This window comes from Pagrus pagrus (genome assembly GCF_965226575.1).
Source record: "Pagrus pagrus genome assembly, chromosome: 3".
Classification (NCBI taxonomy): Eukaryota; Metazoa; Chordata; class Actinopteri; order Spariformes; family Sparidae; genus Pagrus; species Pagrus pagrus.
In genome coordinates this window covers 30,178,452-30,201,960 of record NC_140187.1, presented here as the reverse complement: position 1 = coordinate 30,201,960, position 23,509 = coordinate 30,178,452, and the positions used below count along the sequence as shown (strand labels likewise).

Genomic DNA, 23,509 nt, shown 5'->3' with positions numbered 1-23,509 from the left:
TACTACACCATACAGCATGAGTCCTTTTGGAACTCCTGTGATGAAATCTGCAACAAGGAAAGCAAAGGACAAAAGGTTACAAGGGGCCATCTCTCAAAACATGCCTGATAACTAAAAACTGAAACGCTGGTTGAAGTTAGTGACCAGTCAACAAAAACACTGTTTGTGAGATCTATCTTTTGGATTCTTTGGGTCTCAAAATGTCCTTGTTTCCTTAAAGAATTAATAATCCCTTTCTTTTCCAATACAGTTAAGTATGTGGAGACTGAGCAGTTAAATATTAGACAATGCTTGGGATCGGGGCCAGTAAACTCTGCACTCAGCCATGCATTTTAACTCTCTGTACTGTAAATATAACCCTCACCTTCCTCTTCATCCCCACTGAACTCGCCACCAGCCACAGAGTAACCTGCAGAGGAAATGAGAGTAAAGATGAGGCTGAGAGTGGTTACGAAAGGTTTAAGTGAAAGGTTTTCTGACACATTAATGCACATGATGCATAAGTGAAATCCAATTTAGCTTTTAACTTCTATAACATTCACAATGAACAGAAAAAATCCAATCAGCGTTTTTATGTCGTTCATTCATCTTGCTTGTCAAAACCTGATGGAAACCACATTGCAACTCATACATATTTTTAGCTGCAAGTCTCAACTTGGGCACTACTAGTCTCTTTTTCCACTATGTGAACAAACTTCCATTGAGCTTTTTGTGGCTCTGAAGGGAACTAGTTGCCTCAAGTGATGTCACCTAAAATGAAAAATGAAAATGAAGAAATGTAAGGGTGTGAAGCAGGGGTGGACGATACCACAAAACTTTCAAGTTTCGATCCGATACGAAGTAATCAAAGGCCAATGTCACTGATATCAATATCGATACAGATACTTTATATTATAAAAATAAACAGGACAGCTCATTAAGGCAAATAACAAGTAACAAGCTCCTGGGGAATCACCTTGATGAAATACCAAAATAATTTATGATAGACTGCATGTAGCCTACACATTTCACAGTTACACAAAAAGGTTAACATATTCAACCATTTTTTAAGTTCAATGGGCTGAATGTATTATTGGATGTCTGAATATAGATTGCTATATTTAATTAGTTTGACTAAGATATATTTTTCATTGTATATGCCTGGGTATTCCCCTGAAGAAACTCCAGTGAACTGTCTGGGGGGTCTTGGTGCTGACGAGGCATATCCTCCTCCTCCTCCTCCTCCTCCTCCCTTCTTTGCTGCAGCAGTTCTTTCTCAGGTTTATTTTTACGTGTTTAAACAAGTTTGTGGTGTTGCCACAGTAGTGAACAGCCTTATACACACATCAAAGTTCACAACATTTTCATTTACAGCTGTAAAATGGCTCCAAATGATGCTCCTCCTTCATTCAGCCATCACTGCTGGATGTCGCATTAAACTAGTGGTCAGGGTGCGCACCGGGGTGAGCTGCGCATAACCAGTTGAGGTAACTACAATCTGATTGGCTGTTGAAACCGTTGACATTATTACATTCTAAAACAAGACACTAACAACTTGACAGGCTGAGCTGCCAACAAAGCCATAAGCCAGCTTGAGTCGAGCTGACAGCGGCCAGCTCATACCAGTGCAACATTTCCCTGCAACTTCTACAACAGTTTCAATCTCGTTCTGATTCTTTTGTCCTGGGATAATGATGTTTGTATCCCATTAGGAGCATGATTGTGCTCAGGATATCAACTGTCAGCCTGCCTGTTTATGTTATGACAAATCCTGAGTCATACCATGACTCATGTTTCCACGGGTATTTTGGCCTGATAGTGGAACGAGACGAAAGGTCAAGCGGCTGCACTTATTTTTCAGTTTTCTGTGTACAAAGATGACAATTTGATATGAGGGTGGTGTGAGTGGAAAGCTCATGATGTGACTCTTTCTCCCAGAAACATGACTATTATGGTAGAATTTTAGGAAAATCTTCCAGTAAGATTTTTTTATTTCTTGCAGTCAGGACCAAACATATCCAAACCACACTGAATGAAAATCCAATCATTAGTTTTCAAGGTGTTTGTTTTATTTTACCAAAGCCTTGGTCAGGGGGTCCCTAAATCCTAATATATTATCCCCTGGGAACAATGAATATCCATATTACATTTCATGGCATCCTGCTGCTTTTTGCTCTGGACCAGACTGTCAGGAAAACTTGGATCATGAGGTCCAGCTGCTTGCAGACGTATAAATGTACAGCAGCAATAAAAATAGTTGTTGTTGGCAACAGTAGAAGTATAAGAAGTATTTGTCTTAGTGGTAGCAATACTATTAGCGTTTGTGCAAGTGTAGTTCCTCACCCAGGTAACTGTCATCATAGCTTCCCTGCACCTGTCGTGTCTGAATCTGCCCGGCGACTGACAGCAGAAAGTACGAGGGGTAGTAGGCCTTAACAATCTCCTCTGTTGTGGCTGAGAGCAGCTGACCTGTGGAAGAAACAAAGGGTCAGAGGTTAAACTAAGACATGTGACTTTTGAACTCCACTGCTCCACTGTAGTTTGTTCACTGACAAAGGTGATGGATTGATTTCCTGACTCGATTAAAGGAAAAATCTATTGGAAGATAAAATCCATGCTGTTCCACATTCCTGTGAGCTCACCTTGCCAGTAAAAGCTGCCTGGTCCTCCAAGCACAACCTTCCCGTCCTGTAACACACAACAGTAGCCAGAGCTGAGGAGTCTGTGAGTCACTGGCTTCATCATGAGTTTCAAACAAACTCTGCAAATCTCATGTACACAGCGAAATCCCGACTGAGAATCGGTGACTATGTGATTATGTAGGAACCAGGACACACTCCAACAAATATTTCTCTTACCTTGGTGAAGTCTGCACTAAATCCCCCCTGACAATAGCCCTGCCCAGCAGGTCCATGTCTTTCTGCAACGAACAGCACAAAACATGGGAAACACTAATAAATGATCTGTTTCAGGAAAACTGAGAAAACAAAACATTCTGTTCTGTTGAGGGAAGCACTCCTGAGTGATTTCTGTCACATGTCAGTTGTTCATTGACCCAAAACTGAATTCCAGACCAACACTCTGATAACAACACAAGAAACTACTCTACAAATGTGATGATTTTCAGGCAAGTTCTGGTGTGATGTGATTTAAGAGGATTTATGGGTATTTATTTGCAATGTGCTCATATTTGACTGAGTAATAACTGCCTCCTTGAGCTGTGTGTCAAAGCAGCTCCAACTACTGATGTGTTGGTAAGCAGGACATATCAGTGAGTCAAACAATAACTTGCCATTGTTTCCTGAACCTTTTCATGCACCTGTGTCTTTCACCTTGAAGTATCTTTGCCTGACCTAGAGGAAACCAGATGGTATCCATAGCACTGTCACGTTATAAAGGATTACTATGGTTACGGTTGACCGACAGAAAGGAGAGGTGTTATCATGTAACTGTGGACAGTCACATGCCAACAAATAAATACTGATGTTGCTCTATGTCTGTTGGATTAAGGTGTTTGCTAACATACTTCCTTTGGAGGTTGGCTGTCATGACAGTTAACTCACCTGTCCGGCAGGGGGCGTACTCCACAAACGTTTTGAGGCTGTCTACAGAGAGGTAGCAGGTTCCTGTGACATCGGAGAAGGGTGTGTCATGTTCGGTCCTCCAGTAATACCTGGGAGCACAAGCCTGGGAGGCACAGTGGGACAGCTCAGTGACAACAGTTGCAGTAACATTACCACCTTTTCTAGTTTACAAGTGTTAAATTGACCCTTGCCTGAACCTCATCCAAACAAACATTGATTGTGTTGCACAATCAATAGCCTTGCAGCTGACAACTAGACAGAAAGTGAGTCAAGCCTTAAAGTCCTCTAAACGTGGTGGTCATACACGTAGTCTGGAGTACAAGAACAAGTATGCTTCAAAGTATCTACTTCAATGGCTAAGAGGTAGCACAGCTTTATCCAACTCGACTTTTTGGGATGACAGGTTGTTTGAAAAAGTGCGTCTCAGGAATAGCATATCGACCTTGTGGGAGCCAATCTCAAATGTTTACTATATATTAGCCAACTTTTAAACTACAGCTGTGTGCTGCTCTATATTTAATTTGTAGAAATATCACTTGCCATACTAATGAGGTAGTGTTCGTTCTGTAGCCCATCATCCTTGTCAAAGTGATGCATAGTGTTTGAACATGCAAACACTCAAACGTGTCGTATCTAAGGCAAGGTTATGGTACTAGTTTCACCTGAAACACAAGAACACTACTGTTCCTTTATTTATGTTAACCCTAAACGTCCTTTTGCAGGGTCACTATTACTGTCTTCTTCTTATTCAACCTTTCCTGGACAATATTTTTAGTATGAAAACATATGGTAAGAGAGTTTTCAGATTGTCTTATGAGTTTACTTTTGTTTTGCATCTTCAAAGCACAGACAGAGTCAGATTAGAGCAATTTTCTGCCACCGCATGGAAAGCTCCATACTGAAATACTCTGATGGCAACGTGGACTACAGATGTCACTACATCTGTCAACAGTAACTAAACAAATGCAACCATGTAATCACACAGCATGATGTAGGTAAATTATCCAAACAGACCAACCAACCCTGACCCATTCTTACCAGGATGCTGTTGCCATGGGAACGCACAGTAGCTCCAAACCACTGATGGGACTTGAACTCAACCTGAGTGTTCACGTCATTTATATAAAAATATCGATCACCTAGGAGAGCACAGAGAGAAAAAAATAATTTGAGAACATATTTAGACAAAGGAGAACGCAGGTCTTCTGTGACTGATTTACTAAACTGGGACATGGAACAAACTTCAGTGATGTGAGGAGTTGTTATTTTAACTGAGTCAAAGATCCCCCTGTCATTGGTGTTTGATATCTGTGCTGTCAGGGCTTCATTTAAGAGTGTTCCCCACATGTTCTTGGCTTTTTACATGGATTTTTTATGGCCTTGTTCCCGGGGTCTGCAGTCTTAATCCATCCTCCATGCTATGGCAGACATCAAACAGCTCAAAGGGACTTGGACCTTGTTGTTACTGTAACCCAAACGGCTGTACTTCATTGTCAGGCTCTGTTTTAAGAAGAGGCCCTGGCAGTACGAAGGCAAGGAACAGCGAAGGGGGAGGGGGCAGTGGAGTGCTGGAGGACATGCATTTCTCACGTTTTGGGGACATAACCCTGTTAACTCACATTGTGGGGACCCGCCTTCCTTATGGGGACAAAACACAAGTCCCCATTACGTAAATTATTAAAATTTAGGTTGAAGGCTTGGTTTAGGTTAGTCTCCAGGAGTGTGTGTGGCTGCCAAAGGCTTTACTTTTACAACTTCAGCAGCATTACACCTCCATGATTTCGGCTTTCAACGATATGCTGTTATAATAATTAATCTGGAAATATACAACAGTAATATTTCTACCTGGATTGCTATCCCTGGTCCATAAAATTCTTATTTTTGAGCCAGGTGGGTGAGCCAGGTTACCTTTATGTCCTGTGGAAGACTGTGAAAAGAATTTGTGAAAAACAGCTCACATCCTCATCCAGGTATTTGTTCAAAGTTTGCGTTGGGATTTGCTGTCGGTTCCTAATTTCTTCTACATGCAGCATTTTTGTCACACCAACTATAAAAAAGTCATCAAACATTTTTTGCTAGTCAGCAACCTTGAAAAGCCATTTAACAAACCCTGATGCCTTCAACATGCCTGAATGAGAAAGCTTGCCTTTAAGCACTAAAAGTTTAAATCATTCTTAAATGTGCCTGTAACTGTGTACGCTTTACTGTGGTATACTTCTGATATATGTGCCTGCAGCCTGTAGCAGAGTGGTGACATTAAACTCTCCTGGCTGCAACTCAGCGTGCCTGTTAGGTTAATGGAGTCTGGGCTGTGTCCTCAAACACACCATGAATTTTGAGGCCTGTAATGGGAAATGCAAGACTACTGAGTGTAAAAGTAGGAGCGCTTGTGTGTACATACGTGAGTGTGTGTGAATGCAAGAGTGGTTTTCTGCGAAGTATCGTGTTTCAGAGGCCGTCTGCAGAGACGGTTTGTAAACAATTTGTAGGTGTGTATTTATGTACGCAGAGTTTGCACAGCCACAGCTCTCGGTCTGTGTAAACCATATCAGCGTGTGAGAGCGTACGATAAGTTAGACCCTGTGATCCTCAAACGGTGGTCCTTATCGCTTCCTGCATTTCTGATGGAGGTGATTATTTTTCTGGCAGAGCTGGGGGCAGCCCAGGTCCTCTGGGGTCCTTGTCCCTGTAATGACTCTGCCCCTAATTAAAGAGCGCTTACAACAGTGGGCCCGAGTCCAGCAAGAAATCAAAGCTCTGTGAAAACACTGTAAACACAGCCCGTGTCCCAAAATGGAGACCTTAGCGTCCTCAACCACCATTAAAACACAGGAGAGACATCAAAGGCTGGTTTCAATCAAAACGGAGAACTGTTAAATGTGGAGCTGTAAGATGGTATGGGCATTTCTTGCTTTATTGGACGTGATAGTGAAGAGGCAGACGAGAAATTACTTGCAACAAAGGTCAGTGGTTGCAACAATGCGGCCGTTCGGCTACCAAGGATCTCCAGGGAGCTGCACTTCTGACCTCAGGGTCAAACACAGTGGTGCTTAACTCGAGATGCTACCTATATCTTCTGTCTGCCACTTTTATGGCTAGACACAGCTGAGAGTTTACTACACAGCCCCGTCTCAACTGTTTAACAGCTCTGTTAGGGAAAGTGACATTTTTATATCCTGGAACAATATGAGTAACCAGCTACTGCTGTGATTATGATGTAGAGAAAATTCTCTCCCTTGGATTTTGAATATTGAGCTTGATTTTTATCTGTGCGGGCACAAAGAGACCAGCCGTCAATTTCGATTTAACAAGACAGCCTACCTTGCTTGTCAAAGTTGATAATGCTGCAGTTAGCTTGGCTCCAGGGGCACAAGTACACAGCTCCTCCTTCAGTGATGTCGGGCTGGCTGGTGTTGGCTTTCGGAGCGCCGATCAAAATACTGATGCTAGACAGCAGAGAGGAAAAACAAAATCTTATGTTGTGGTGAAGAACTGAGTCCAGGAAAAGTCTGACATTATACCAAGAAACAACTGTTTTGATCTAAAATCATGTGCATTTAACTTGTCTTATTAACATGTCATATACACAGCTAATGAAATAAGTAGGAATCTGGGCAAAGACTTGGTATAAATGGGTTGAAGGGTGAATATGGAGCCAGTGATTGGTTAAATGCTTGATTCCTACAAGTTTCCCCTAATTATGCTAATTATTCGAAAAAATTGTCAAATAAATACATGTCTTAGTATCTTGCCAGTGCTCACTGTCTCCTGGCTGTAGCTTCATATCTACCAAACGGACATGGGACTATGACTATTGTCATCTAACCTTGAGCAAGAAAGCACTCTCTGAACACACTGGCCAATGTCCGATTTAGCCTCTGGGGGCAACAGCCAATGTTTTGGGGGTTACAGTGGAGCCAGTGGATATTTGGATAACAGTTAATGGAGACCTGGGCCAAGACCTCTTCTTCCCTGAAGAGGTCACTGACCACTGACAAGTTAAAGGTGCAATATGTAAGAATATTCATTGAAAACATTAAAAAAATAACTCAAATTATAAATAGAATGTGAAGAAATAACAGTTTTGAAATCATGACATCTGTGTATTGTGTTGCAGAGATATCTACTCCAGCCCATAGCCTACTGGTTTAAAGCTCCTGTGCAAGCGGTGTACACTACACACCAACACATCCCCGGTAATCCCAGCTCCCAGTCTGGATTGCTAGATGTACAGCTAACTGAGCTAACTGGTTACTACAGCTAGCAGCAGTTAGCAGTTATTCTGGTGATATGCTGCCTCTGAATTCGACTCGATGGCAGTTCTTACATATTGCACCTTTAAAAACATGGAAACATTTCATCTGATCTATTTAAATGGATAGCTGCATTTAATGCTGATACATTTAAAAAAAATAATTAAAAAAATAATAAATAAATAATAAAAAGCTAGCTCTTGGATGTACGTCATACCCTTGGTTGTGCTTGTGCATGAGCAACTGTACCGTGCTGAAGCACATCTCTTCCAACTGTGCCAGGGCCCTGGAGGTGTACCTAACTTGAGCACAGTACGGAGTACAGAGACAGTACTCAAACTATACTAGTCAAACAAACTGGACTTTTGGGATCAAACGTGCTTGGGCACGGTACGGATTGCCTAGTGTGAGTGCGCTCTTTAAGATCAGTTTGCAGCTCTTACCTCAGTGACAGCTAAACAACTTGTAAACACTGGTATATTATCACCTCATAAAAAATGATATAGCAGCCCTGTCAGCAAAAACACCAAGACTATTTTCTGAGGTATCTAAATATTTGGCTCTTTAGCTGCTAAATGCTCCACTACAGTATGCTCACCAGCTAGGTACTGTATTTGACTGTCTGCTGTTTGGTGCTGAGCAGGTTTACAGTGTGTTTCTCAGAGCTTGTCTGATGAAAAGAACTGCTTGTTACTCCTCGAAACCATACTGATGAGAGCTGTGAGAGTGAACCAAAAGTAAAGCTGTGGGTTGTATTACCAAAACAATGAGCTGAAAGATGCTAAAAAAAACTGAGGGGAGAGCTGAGGATACTGCAGGTCATATTACTGTATGTTTGTCACTTTAGACCATTTTTAACTTATAATATTGACTTGAGAAAGTGAGTGCAATACAAAGTTGCTACATTGAAACAAGTACACCAGCTATAAAGAATGATTACATGTCCTAGTGGGCCCTTAAAAAACTGCAGTGGTCTTAACATGAGTGCAATTATCGTAGCTCTTTTTAGCGTAATGAATGACCATCTTGTATTGGAACTGGTTGTTTGGCTGCAGTTTTTGCTTAGTTTAAATGGTCATCCAGACAAAGATGTGATGATCTTTATTGTTCTTCTAGCTAAAAAGAGGCTATTTCAAGTAAAACACAGTTCTGCAACTGTACAACATCTGTCAAGACTTCCAAAAATATCAATGTCATAACTGTTATTGCAACTCTAGTTACTGTAACTATCTGCAAGTGAACTAGCAATGTGGTTTTAAGCGTTTTATCTCAAAAGGTTTCAAAAGAAAAATGTGCAAGGAAATACATGGTAAGAGACTAAACAAGAAGTATCAGGAGATAGTTCTGCTTCTTTTCACTGGATGACAGCCTGAAAATGGCGAGATCATTCAAGAGCGATAGAGAAAAACATCTCCTTTCGTTTCCATGGATGTGTGTGTGTGAAAATCATGAGCACACTCCCACATGTACACATGCAAGTATGTGTGCATAATATGTGAGTGTGTATTACAAATCAGCTGTGCTTTCAAGGTTTTCAGGCAGCCCTGCTAAAAAGGCCTGGCCCTGAGGAAATGGCACAACTTAAGACATTGGTGACTGATGACATTTGCAGAGATCAGACAGACTCTGTACTCCCCCCCATCCCCCAAATTGTCTGGAGAGCACAGGAGGAATATTTACATGGCTGGATGAGCTTTCCTTATAAACCACTCACTCTCCAGCCACTCAGCTGATCAGGGTGCAGCCTTTCAATGGCCTTCTCCGTCAACGTACAGCACTTTTAACCCACTGCCACCCCCTGTGTTCTCTGCATGTGTGTGTAAAATACAGCCGTGAGTCAATTAAAAACACTCCTAATGAAAACTTATCAGGCAACAATAGCCTCCATGACAATATGATGTGTATCAGTGGGATGATGGACCCGTCTGTTGAGACCTGAAATAAGAATTCCTTTCCTTTAACTCATGTTCGACAGGAACATCTGCAGACAAGGAAATGGCTCAGAGGCATAGCAAGGTCAAGGATGTAACATGTAATTTTTACTAAAGGATTTATGAGCTTCAGTCAATGCAATTACATGGCCACATTATTATGAAACAAGTCATATCCTAATGATAGGTCTTACTCAATGTAACTGTTCATAAATATTACATCTACACTGTTTTTTTCCTTTCTCTAGTAAGTCTTCATTTTCTTTAAAATATTGAATAATTTAACCCTTTCAGGCATCTAAAAGAATATATTTAAGAACAGCCAATGACTTTGGTTTAAAGGGGAACTACCGTTTTTTACAACCTGGACCTTATTTCTAGCATAAAATACGATGATTTACTCACCCAGATAACTTTGGTGTCATTTAACTTTGGTGGCACCCGCAACAGACGGCTTGTTTACTTGTAGCTGCTACTGCTAGTTTGACCCCGGATGTTGATAACATACAAGCCCAGACTCAGAGGGGAACAGCACTAGCGTATCATGACAAAATATTGGTGAAATGAACTAGTTTCGTGGCAGATAATGCGTTATATAGAGGCTGCGCTTCGGTGCCCGGATCACTCGCATTATATGGATATACCGGCGCTACACTGGATCTAATTTCGTCCGAACGACTACAAATGACACCAAAGTTATCTGGGTGAGTAAATGAACATATTTTACGCTAGAAATAAGGTCCAGGTTGTAAAAAACGGTAGTTATCCTTTAACTTCTCACAATGTTTTATAAATAAACATGTGTCATGGGGTCACATGTAGACATTGCTTTAATGTAAGGGGTACAAGCCAACAAGGGATGGGAACCATTGAGGTATCCAGATATGATCTTTTATTATATTCAGTAATGAACACAATATCCCCACTAACCCTGTTCAGGTTTCTCAAGATGTTATCTGGGTTGTTAAAATAAACAGTCTTATATGAGTCAGATCCCCAACCTGAATATCTGCTTTGTTTGGTTAACATGTAAACACACTCAGTAAACTCATACATGTGGGTGGCCACGAACAATCTGACATAACACTCAATTGCGTGTTTTCTTTCCTGTTGTCCCAATCATGAGATCATGACTGAACCTCTAGAAGTAATAGAAGTAACAGGCATGAATAGGATAAATTATGTCGAATTTTAATCAAATGAACAATATTGACTTAACCTGCGTTAAAGCTGCACTAATGCTGTAGTAGCAGAGACCCCATCCCCTCTCTTCTAGACCGTACATTTGCTTTGTTGTCCAAATTAAGTTTGTAATTTAAAAATGGACACTTCTCTGCTCACAAATAAGGACTGATTGAAATAAAGAGTAGAGTAAATACAGCACTGACCGTGACTGGCTTTGCAGTAAAATTCTGCTAGCAACATTAGCCCTTTGGTGTCGTTCAATGTAGAGCTCACAGACAAGTTGGTAAACACAAAGAAGTTCAATGACTCAAGTATGTTGAATACACTCAAACAAGACTTAAGGTCTGTAGATATGCTAGCGTCTCTGCCTAACATGCCTACAATGACAATCATGTTGAAGTTTAGCAGGTATAAAGTTCACCATCTAAGTTTAGTGTGTTTACATGCTAACATTTACTAATTAGCACTCAACACAATTTCAGGCAAGGCTGCTGGGAATACCATTGGTTTTGCAGGTATTTGGTATAAACCAGAATTGGGCAAACTTTTATCTGATGGTGGTGCTAGATAAACAGTCAGAGGTTCAAAGGTTATAAAATGTATCCTCTTGGGATCATGAATGTGGGTAAAATTCATGGCCATCCATTTAATATTTCAACAATAAACAAAAATGGCAACGTCATGGTGGGACTAGTGGAAATGTCACCGGAGCATCAGTAGGACTCAACCTCAGGGAGTCATGAACATCTGTACTGACACAATTATGCCAGTAAACACAATTACACAATCCATCCAGTAAATGTCTGAATAATTTAGTCTAAACTAAAGCAGTGGGTTAGCTAACACCGCCATCCTTAGAGCCATGACGCTAGCATGGCTAAATAGTCCATATATACAGAGAAAAACCTTTATATTTTTGAGTACAGTATTGTCTTACAATACAGTGCATACATTAACATTACTCACAGCTATAAAGAATTTAAATAAAGTGCAGTTAATGGTAAACCAGGCCGAGGAACATCTTGGACAACAAGGAAATACATAATAATCTATAGTTTTCTCTTTGTGAAGATTAACTAGCAGTGAGATCTGAAGCTGCAGTTTGATTGATGTTGGCACATACACATCAAACCTCCTGTAGTCCAATTTTGTGAAAGAAAGACAAAGAAAGCATGTAGCACTGGCAATTACAGTAAAATTAAATATCAGAACAAAAAACTCACAAAGACCTTCATCCTTCACAAAGCTGCCCGTCCTCATCAGAAAAACGACCATGCAGGTCGACTGTGAAAGCAGCTTATTACGACCGATATTTACATTTGTTGTTAGGTGATGACCTCTACTGGCCATAGTCACTGTTATGGCAGTAAAGGAGGGAGTTTCTTGTTCTGAAGTTGTCCTTGGTTTTCACCTGTGGATGCACAGTTGTGCAAAGTTTTGCTCAGTAAAATGAAAAACATAATAATTTTTTGCAGAAAAAGAAAAAAAACTTAGTGCCTCAATAAACCCTTATGGTTAGCGTGCTGAAACATTCCAAACCTCATTCATTTCTTGCTTTGATTATCTCAAAATTGGTTAACGTGAACCAGCTCTACAAACACACTTGATTCCTGCCTCCTGAACTAGACTTACTGACTAAAACTGGACATGTGTGCTGAAACAATGAAAATAGAGATGGCATGGGGAGAAAGAGGAGCACCTATTAACAATCCTCCCTACAGCCAAACAGTCTAGTAATTGTCAGAATGCATGACAACCGCAGAAACAATCCCATCAGCAGAAAGAAAACATCTCCCTCATTCAGGAAAGCATCCTTTTCCTGCTGCGTTGTTTACCCACCACAAAACACGAACCACTGGTTTCACATGAAGACGTTCTACAGTCATTTTGAGCCATCTAAATACATGCATTTGTCCTAAAACAAAATGTGGTGTTGTTCTGTGTGAGCAAAGCTATCGCAGGTAAAAGGGGGCTTAGTAGGGGGCTTTTACAAATTGGTCTAAATCAACATCTCAGTAATTACTCGTCAACATGGCCTCTAACTGCCAGAAGCTTAGTTAAGCAAACAGAGAGAATCTTAACCAATTTCCTCACAGGAATATCTACATTCATAAACCAACATTGCTTTTACTCTGTGAGCCCTCAAAGGTGTTAGTGAGGGGAAACTGAGACACACAGAGCTGATAAGGTGTAAGTGGGATTTATACGGCAAAGATCAGAGCAGTTTAAAGTTTTACAGGAGCAGCTGTGTCCCAAATGTTTGCTGCGTACCTGCTCTCCAGCAGGTTATCATGCAGCAGATAAAGAAGGGAAACAGCTGATATGCACCAGATTTATGTTATGACCTATATGGGGTTTTCAGGTGATCTAACACTTCCTGCAGACTACGTCCTCAGCTCAGAGAGGGTGTTTTGGCAACAATAGACAAAATCTATTTGACTGTCTCAACAGTCATCAATCAGATTAGGGCTGCAACTAAGGACTAAATTAATTATCAAATTATCTGCCAATGTTTTTCATGATTAATAATTTAGTCTATAAAGTGTAAAAATCACAAATTCCAAGAGCCCAAAGTGACGTATTCTAATAGCGTCTGTCCAACCACAGTCCAAAACCCAAAGACTCTTTAGTTACAGTCGTGACAATGAAAAGCAGCTAATACTCACAATAAAAAGCTGGAACCAGCAAATGTTTGACAGTTTTGCTTGAAAAATGAATGAAACAATTAATTCATTATAAAAAAAAGGGGGGAAACTAATGTTCTTGCGATCAACTGGGGTTTTTTAGTCATGTTCCAGGGGGCGCCTGTCCAGCATGAGATTGTTTCCCTGACACACCTGATTCAAATGATCAGCTCGTCATGAAGCTCTGCTGAAGCCTGATAACAACCCATTCATTTGGACCAGGTGTGTTGGGGCAGGGGCCCCAAGAACCAGGATTGAAAAACACTCGACTATTAATCAACAATTAGACAATTAACTGTTGCAGCTCTTTCTCAGATTGTTCAATGTTTCAATCAGTTTGTTAGCAGGTTTACTGTCATCATGCCAGCTAAAAGAGATTCTTCATGTGTTAACTTGTTATCAGGCCTACATTAACTTCTAAATTGTAAGAACTGATTTAGCACAGCTGCTCTGTTGTTATTAGCAGAGCTAGGTCAGGCATGTGTGAGCTGACCAATCAGAGGAGACTGGGTATTTGGAACAAGGGCCTTAAAGAGACAGGAACTCAAACAGAGCGTTTTAAACAGATGGAGAATACAATGAGGAAAATTGATGTGTTTTTTGAGCATTAAAGCATGTAAACCTATTCTAGTAGTGACCCAAAATAAAATTATGAACCTGAAAATGAGCATAATGTGTCTCCTTTGACAACAGCCACTGTGGCAAAAGTTGACAATTATGGGATGATGGTAAATAGTAAACCATGGTGTAATATTAGCACAAGCAGAAAAATCAGCCAACAGTATCAGTAATGTCAGTTACACAGCAATACCTAACATGTAAGGTTTGCTAACATTAGCCACCACAAGCTTTTAACCTGACCAACACCTTATGACACCTTAGGAATGTGTTACTTTAAAAAAAAAAAGTTGTAGTCTCACTTTAACTGAAAAGTTTTTTCAAAGCCTCATTTCAGACTGAATATAGACTTTGTCTGTGTGTAGCACCACATTGTGCCTCTCTCTCATATGTATTACCATTACATTCACTCACAAAGTTAAACATCCGATTTTCCCAAAAATACATGCCTGGGGATCTTTGAAAAACCCAGAAGGTCTTGCAACAAAACGTACTGCTATTACAAAGGTATTTCCACAACCCTCAAAGATTCTTCTTGACATCTGGATGTCCTTTCTTAAAACACAAACACATTTTATATCTTGGTACATGTCATACAAATTGAGAAAGTAGATAAATCTTTTCTGGCTATGTTTGTTTGGATGAGGAAAAACCATGCAGGGGACTTATTATATACATTTTCTATCCAGATGGATTCTGTAAATACCTTCAGCTGTAGACCTGTTGTTGAAGAACTTTCTTGCTTTTTCAAAGATCAGGTATATGTTTTGGAAAATTTGATGCATAGTTCTGTGACTCAAATGTCATACATGAGAGGCACAAACTGTCTATGTCCAGCTAATCAACAGAGCCCTGTCAAACCATCAGCCTCAGACGGTATACATCACACCTCACATATACTTCAGGCATTATGACTGTGAGTGTTCACTAGATAAAGCCCAGAGGAGAGTTATCTCAGTGAGCAGAAACAGGTGATGGAACGTGCTGTGTCTGAGGAGAAAGAAGAACGCGTTTGATCTTCGGCTTCATCTCACTCAGCAACTCCTCGCCTGTCACCAGAAAAACCCAGCAGGAAACTCCTACTGTCCCTTAAGTGTGTGTTCAGAAGATTATAATATTTCTTAATTTGCTGTAGATTATCCTACTCCTCTCTGAATCACACACACACAGAGAGACTTGTGTGTCTGTTTCCAATCATAGTCGGGCTGGAATCCAGTGTGTGTGTGTGTGTGTGTGTGTGTGTGTGTGTGTGTGTGTGTGTGTGTGTGTGTATGTGTGTGAGACAGAGAAAGAGAAAGAGAGGGAGAGGGAGAGGGGGAGATGTATGCTAGATGAGAGACATTTAACTTTATACCATAACATTTCCATCATTGTATCACTAGGAAACATATTTAAAGGACTAATGCTAAACTTTAAAATGTTGTTTGGAATGTTTTCTTGACATTTTTGAATAACAGAGTCTAAAAGCCTATAGTAGACTTAAATATACTTTATTTAAACAGAATGCTGACTACATAATAACACAGCAGAAGAATATTATTAATAGGAACAGTCAAAGTTACATTGCAAGTATAGTACAATATAAAAAATATGAAATATGGCTGCAGGAGCACATACGCAACTAAAATATTGGAGTATAATAATACAACGATGCCATAGAGGTGAATAAATGTAATGGCCACTGTGTAAGATAGTCATAAAGACCCAAGACTATAAACAATGTTGATTTCAGGACTTTAGGGTATACATCAGTGTCACTGCCAGTGAAGAGGTCAGTCCCTCTTTAATTCACACACTCCTTATAGTAACAGAGTTTATAAGGAGGTGATTCTGAACTGTAAATAATGCTGTAAACTTTCTCCCCCTGCTTTCTGAAATGCTGCATACAGACTGTATTTACCTGGATGAGCTGGTGAAGAACTCCACTGAGTAGCCGAAGTAACTGCCCCGTGGTCCGGTGAAGACGACGCGCTCCTCCGTGTCCAAGTTAAACGCAGCGCAGAGCTGCAGCAGGAGCGCCACTACAGGTACAGCCCACACGGAGTACTGACAACAGTTTCCCCCTGGCCGGGGAGGTGAAGGTCCAGGAGCGGTGCCCATCTCTTCTTCTTCTGCGCGGCTCTTCTTTCATTGAATAGCCGAACACGCATCATCCGTGCTGGTCCTCACGTCTGGGGTCGTGGTCATAAACGTGGTGTCCTGAGTAATCCCTTCAGCTCCAACAGGTCCGGCGTACTGATCCAGAGTGAGTGGTGAAGTGTAAAGAAAGGCAGCACAGAGTCAGACAGAGGGGGGGAGAGGGAGGGGAGGCGAGGGGAGGGAGGAGGGGGGAGTCATTGCAACCTCATTTGGGGTGGAGCTCTGAATATTAGCAGCCAGGCTGGTTCCAGAGAAAAAGAGGCTGTGATATTGCAAAACACGCCAAGACAAAGAATCACACATATCACAGCAAAACGTCAAACCTTGCTTTCAAAATAGACAGAAATGATAGAACATGATACAATCAATACAAACTCATGCACAACAAACACACTGATTACCTTGTTATGTAAGGAGATGATAGAGAACCATGTATGCAGCTGTTTGTGATTTTATTCATCACAGCCCAGTGTGAATGTGCTATTCATTTAAGGCATTAACATGTCATGGTAGGAAATGCACAGGTGTAATAAATAATATCATCAACAATGGTTGTCATTTCCAGTCCTGGAGCCACCATTTACATTATGAGCTACATCTGTTACACGTTTTTCTTACCATTAGTCAAACTGTGCTCTGTGAAAAAGTGTTATTTCACCAACCTTATAATGTTACTATATCTGACTCATACCCACAATAATAGGTTTTTTGGCCACTTGGGGGCAGTGGAAACAAGCTGTGAACACAGCACTGACAAATTACCTTTAAAACGCGCAGTATGTAATTTCTGCCACTAGGGGCCTCTCAATTAGTAAGTTGCATGGTGACATGGGAGTTGTTGTCTTCAGTGTTTAACAACCGCTTTTGTCGATGAAAATCTATCCAGGCCTACGTAACTCAGACAGAAATGTTCACAGATGAGATAATGTATTTAAGTTTTATTCACGTTACATTTAGCCCCATTAGCCAACTCCCCTGCCCACTCTCTGACTCTTTCCCTGAAGTTATAGCAACAGGTGACCAAATGAAACACACTGTAATCTTTAGTATAACTTTTTTCCCTGTGTTTGAACACTGTTGGGAAAAGTTGAGATAATGTACACAACTCAACAAATTATATAACAAAGGTTTCATTGTTTTTAAATATTTTAATACAGCAATGTTACAGATAATGTATTTAAGGTGATTTGGTGAACCTTTTGCTATGGTTGCTAATGCACACATCCAGCAGCGACACTTGGAGTTGTGCTTCTGTCCAGCTAACTTTTAGCTCTGATTTTGGTCTCCACCAACTCCTGAGGGGAGAATCTGACTCTTCAGCTGCTAAATGCTCCACTTTGTTCATCAGCTAGTCTCTAACTGTGTCTGTCTGCTGTTTAGTGCTGAACAGGCAGTCTACAGTGAAATGTTTAAGCTTTTTTGCCAAAAACAACTCCATGAGAGTGGTGAGAGTGACCCAAAACAGTGCAAATGAAATTGGACAGCAAAACAATGAGCTGAAACTCACTATAAAGCTCTGTAAATCCAAGATCCAGAGGGATGATTCTCTGTAGGTTATATTCTGATCTCTTATACTTATACTAATATTTATTACATTCATTGTTAATATTAAAATATTGACTACAGCAGCTTTAAAACTAGCCTTATTGAAACAACCACAACAGTTGGCTAAACTATGAGCAGTTTATACAAATAATCAAAATGATCGTCTTGAATCTGATGACTTGACAAAATCAATGTCATGTTGTCAAAAAAGTGTGAAACAACTTTAAACTTTTACTCTTTATAAACAGTTTTACTATATTTTGACAGTAGCCAGTCATGTTGTATTAGCAGGAGGAGATGGTGCATTAAGTGAGGTCCATTAAGGCAGACAAACACTGGTGCCTTGGATTAAAACAAGACACATGCAAAACATAGTAATGTGTCACCTTAAATGTTACAACTATATATAGTTTAAAAGTAACAAACACACATTTTGACTTTCTTTATGACACTTGACATGATACTTAACTCAGGACTTCATAGCCAAGACTTGAGACTTATCCGTGACTCTGTCCCTCTTTTACATTTGACACTTGACGTTAAAATGTAGGTAAGTGTTCCACATGTCAGTCTGTTTGATGTAAACTGAATAAGGAGTGAGTTAAACAGAGATACGCATCTCCCTGCTGAGACAGCACAGTGATGAATGTAATGATTCGGACAAAACTTCAGAACATAAGAAATCTTCTTATGGTGCTCGCTGTCAGAAAGTTCTGGTGTTGTTCTCACATATTCTACATGTCAAGACAGCAGTCAGTGTGACTAAACCTGGAAAACCCACAGACATCCATCTTCAGCTGTCTCTCATCACATTGTTGGAACTGGACTTGCTTTCATGGCAGACTGACAGGCAGGCAAGCATACAGTACGTGATTATTTGGAGGTCTCCTCATGGTTATGTGTGTGTGGCTGTGTGTGTGTGTAGCCTATAGGAAAAGAGGGCCCCACATTTGAAGGAGTCTGAGTCAAGAAGTGTTACCTGCCAAAGGCAATAGAGCTTGGACAAAGAGAGTTTTCTCTCTGTAAAAACACATTTTCACATGGCACAGAGGCAGCACACTGCACTGGAGCTACTGATAATACAACAATTAGTTCCCCTCAAATACTAACAAATACCGGCTGATGTGGTAATACACTGGATGTTACTTTATACAGCAGTTTATTTCATTGAGAGGTTTAAATAGCAACATTTATAACAGTTAAAATATCATTTAAATGGCCACTTTCTCACATTTCGAAGTTATACACTGCACAGAAGTCATACTAAAATGATTTATGTGCCCATCAGATTACTGTAAAATCAGGTTGTGCAGTAAAACTGGTTATAAATTATTAAAATTAGAGTTAGTGCCATGGTTGTGAGACATAGACTCTGGGAGATAAGTTCAAATATGCTGCATAAATTGCCCAGGATGTATTTGTGATTAAAAAGATATCAAGTAATCTGTGACCTTTATTGACCTCTATTGGCATGAAGTATGAACTGCAATATGTCGTGCCATACATTTAAACGGCCATTCTGTAGTTTCTAATACAGCCCCAGTTTTTAAATGGTCAACAGCCAGTCACAGACAAACAATAACATGTAATGAACCTTTAAGATAGCTTATCAGAGCAAATACAGAAGCTGAAGTCTAGTTATAAGGTAACTACTATATCTGACCTGAGAGCCACCTGGTGAAGTAACTGCTGATTTTGTATTGATCAAATTCTGTACAATGAGCAGTCCTACACTAAGGGACAGTAATTAACATTTAGTGTCCCACTAAAGCAAGTGTGCATATGTTGTCCTTTAACTACAAACCATGAAGGCCTACAGTTAGCATTACTGTAAACAGCACCAAAGCATACCAAATTGTTTTTTGGCATAGTTGAAGACTACTTTGAAACAGCTTTTGTGTTGCTGCATTCAAGTGCTTGTGGGAAAACCTAGAGTCTTGCTAAATGGAAACTGCAAATTAAACATAGTAGCTCAGTGGTTTTCAAAGTTTTTGTGCCCAAAGTACACTAAAGGGCAAGCCAAAATCTCAGGGCACAGAATTCAAAACTGTGTGTGTGTGTGTGTGTGTGTGTGTGTGTGTGTGTGTGTGTGCTGGACGTGTAAGTATGCTTGCTAACATGTTCATCAGAACAACTTTTGATTGCACTTGGAACCGTTTCTTCTGCCTTATATGTCAACATCCTGAAATAGGTCAAATTGCAGTACTAATCTATCCAGAGGCTGTTTCCTTATAACATCAAAACCCTGGCTGTGTATTCAAATATACTTATCTGATACAAATAATTTCTTTGGTCCAAATCAAGCATCAGGTTTTTATTGTGAAGTGTTTAAAATATGAAATCGCCTCAGAGGAAGCTTTAGCTTTGAATACAAATAACACTTGTAACTTCACACAGGGTCAAACACTCAAAGTAAACTTGAAGTTTGAGCTGTGTTGGCTGTTTGATGTATGGCCTCTCTACATTAGTGTGGACAGTGTGTTGTTTTACCTACTTTTCAAGGACAGAAGAGAGGAAAGAGTGAACACGGGTGACCTTTACTGATTTGGCTCATAACCGTGGAAAAAAGAGCCTGTTCCATGCAACAAGGAGCACGCTGAAACTGCAAAAGCTCAAAGGCCTGCTGTGCTATAGTTACATCTGCAGGCTAATTGGAAAAGCCTGAGAAAAGAAGCAAGCTAGAACACCTATTTCAGCGTTTCTGCAATTATTTTGCTATGTGGATGCTTGTAAAGTTTAAAGCGTTTCATTTTCCACTGGTCAACTTGCCAGCCATGTGGGGGATTTTATTTATGTCTTTTCAGAGCCAAAATTACCTCCCAACCCCCACACACACTCTCAGACACACACACAGGACTGTCTGCATTATGTCAGAGTTAAGGTGATAAGAGACATAACACACTCCTACTAGGAGTGTCTGAATGTTGTCTCAAGCACTGAAAGATGGAGGAAGGAGCACTCTTCCCTCCACACACATAAATGCACAAGGCCACCTACACACACAGGAAGCCACATGATTACCACAATTAAAACAAGGTTGCTAATGTGTGGCTCCACAGGTTCAGACTGTGACTTTATCATGACTTTATGCAACTATGTTTGCTAAGGCAAGTAAGGGATCAATGTCAAGGGAGTTATTCTACAGAGCCATACTAAAATAATTACCATTCATGCAACTTTATATTTATATTTGATCAACTTAATATTCATCAATCAAATTCATTAAAGCTTTTCCATTTGATGTTCCAAACACTGGTGTATGTATGGGTCAGAGGGTCTCTCCAGGTGAGTGGTGGCTCTTGTGTTTCAGTATGTGTTGGCTACAGGAGTGATAGCGATCATGGAGGAGGAAACAAGTGCAAAAAATGGTCTTTAAAGGTTCCCTGTGGAGATTTCTTGTAAACAAACAGAAGTTAAGTTCACATTTAGTCTCATTACACTCAGCAGAACACACTCTATGTATCCTGGAGATCTAACAAATGTATTGAGGGCATTTCCCTCCTCATAAAACATTTTTAAATGTCCCACATTATGCTCATTTTTAGATACAAACTCTTATTTTGGGTCTCTACAGGAAAATGTTTACATTCTTTAATGTTCAAAAATATATGTTTCTCATACTTTCCATTGTTGCAGCACCTCTATTCGCCCCCTCTGTCTGAATGCTGTTTTAGTGCCTGTCTCTTTAAGGCCCACCTCCCAAAAAGCCCAGTCTGCTCTGATTGGTCAACTCTTGCAGACCTGAGCAAGCACCACTCACTGTGTTTTTGTATCAGCTATGCCAGTGTTTTTGAACCGTTGACGTGCTGGGGGCGTGGCTGAGGGAGTTGAATGTGTTGTGCAGAAGAACTCCATACTCGTTTGAAGGCAGCATGTCTGAATACGGGCTTGGTGCATTACTCCATGGATTTAGCATTTTGGCACCTTCACAGTATTTATATAGCACCTCCACCTGCATTATAATCGACATGGAATGGAAATCACCCATTCTGCAATATGGGACCTTTCAAATGTATTTAAAATCCAGCATTGTTTACATCCCTGTATAGCTTGTAATGGTTTTCTTTCATGTATTTGCAGTATATCTTGTCATGTTAGCATCAGCTGTAGCTCATTGGCACACTGGGAAACAATTGTCGGGATTACAAGCACATATGCATGTGTGTCTTCTGCATGTGCACAAAATAAACAAAACGGGGACGCTCAAGGTTAAAGTAACCTTTATAGCACCAATAATTAGGTCTTTTTTTGCATGAACAATGGACTAAATGACTATTTGTAATCAAAAAGATGTCACTCATAGTGACAAACCCAAGAGGAATCATTGTCTAACTCTGCAATTTCCTTTCAGCTCTTTTCCAACCCCTACTTTAAATGTTTTGGTTCACTTTCACTGCTATCATCAACCTCATTTCCAGCCAACAACCACGACTTCAAATCAATCCTAATGTTGTTTTGTTGAAGATAGGCACCTGTTTGCTTCTCAAATAATGTTTCAATAAAGACATTTTTCAAAATAGGTAGAAAATACAGATCAACTGCATTTGAGCCAACATCGTTTTTCTTATTGACTTCTTGTGTGTTCAAACTCCAGTGACAGCAAGCATCCATCCTGCTGAAGTGTTGGTGAGTCAAAGGATGTTTTTGTGTTGCTAAGCATGACCTCTGACCTTACCCGGACCTTTAATCTTAGCATTGGGGAAGAGGAAAAAGGATATCATTACAGGAAGAAATAAAGATGAATGATTTACCCTCCTCTATTCCACAGAGACTAACTCATTCTTGGTTTTCACGATTAAATGTCTCAGTGATCTATTTGCGATCTCAGGATAAGTGATGATCTACGTAGACTGCCAAAGTCTGAATGACTTTGTTGAAAATATTCATAAACACACCGCAGTATGAAGCTGAACTGTTGAACTAGACATGAGTGTGACCGAGAAGTGGTTGAAAATCCATAGCTCTCTCGGAGACCTTGTACAAGTTTATCTATCATCCACCTTGTCAACACAATGCTGCTTGTTAATGGAGCTGAGCTAATACAGCAGTTAGCCCTGTGTGACCTACACGCCTATTCCCCCAAGGAGCCACGAGGAAAACTCACACCGCAAACAAGCAGAGCAGCACGAAGCCGGAGGAGAAGAAACAGGCCACTCTGAGATGTTCTCGCCCAGATAACGGCCCCTCATTGAGAAAAAAGACAAGAAACAATGCATTATATTCATATTGGAGGCGAGCCCGGAGACTTCCACTGTGAAGATCACCTTTCAATATTAACCTCTCAGTGATGGAGCAACTCTATAAATAACAGAATCTCAGTTGCTTTTGGATCTTTATCAGAAGGGAAGGCTTGTGTGTGGTTGTCTCTTTTCTTGTTCTGTTGGTGTGTATTCCCACAGGGTGGCTAAAATACATATATATATATATATATATATATATTCCACTGAGAAGTGTCAACACTCATCTGCAGTAATGTCTGGAAAGGAAATGCAACATAAATACGTCATTATTTTGTTTTTGATCAGAAGTGCCAAGGAAATGTAAAAGTTTAAACCATTCTTATCAATCGGCTGCCGTGCCTAGATCCACCT

At 40.3% G+C, this 23,509-nt stretch overlaps 1 protein-coding gene across 1 annotated transcript in view; it reads right to left on the bottom strand.

Annotated features, from left to right (window-relative positions):
• Positions 1 to 16,460, bottom strand: part of LOC311254588 (integrin alpha-5-like) — a 46,723-nt gene extending 30,263 nt beyond the window's left edge. Inside the window, exons 1-9 of the mRNA XM_084348450.1 lie at positions 16,135 to 16,460; positions 6,885 to 7,009; positions 4,602 to 4,702; positions 3,543 to 3,666; positions 2,838 to 2,899; positions 2,622 to 2,667; positions 2,323 to 2,448; positions 365 to 409; positions 4 to 47 (exon numbers count right to left, since the gene is read on the bottom strand). Coding sequence (XP_084204576.1) covers positions 4 to 47; positions 365 to 409; positions 2,323 to 2,448; positions 2,622 to 2,667; positions 2,838 to 2,899; positions 3,543 to 3,666; positions 4,602 to 4,702; positions 6,885 to 7,009; positions 16,135 to 16,334 — 873 coding nt within the window. The 5' untranslated portion in view covers positions 16,335 to 16,460. The remainder of the gene's footprint in view (positions 1 to 3; positions 48 to 364; positions 410 to 2,322; positions 2,449 to 2,621; positions 2,668 to 2,837; positions 2,900 to 3,542; positions 3,667 to 4,601; positions 4,703 to 6,884; positions 7,010 to 16,134) is intronic.
• Positions 16,461 to 23,509: the final 7,049 nt, after the last annotated feature.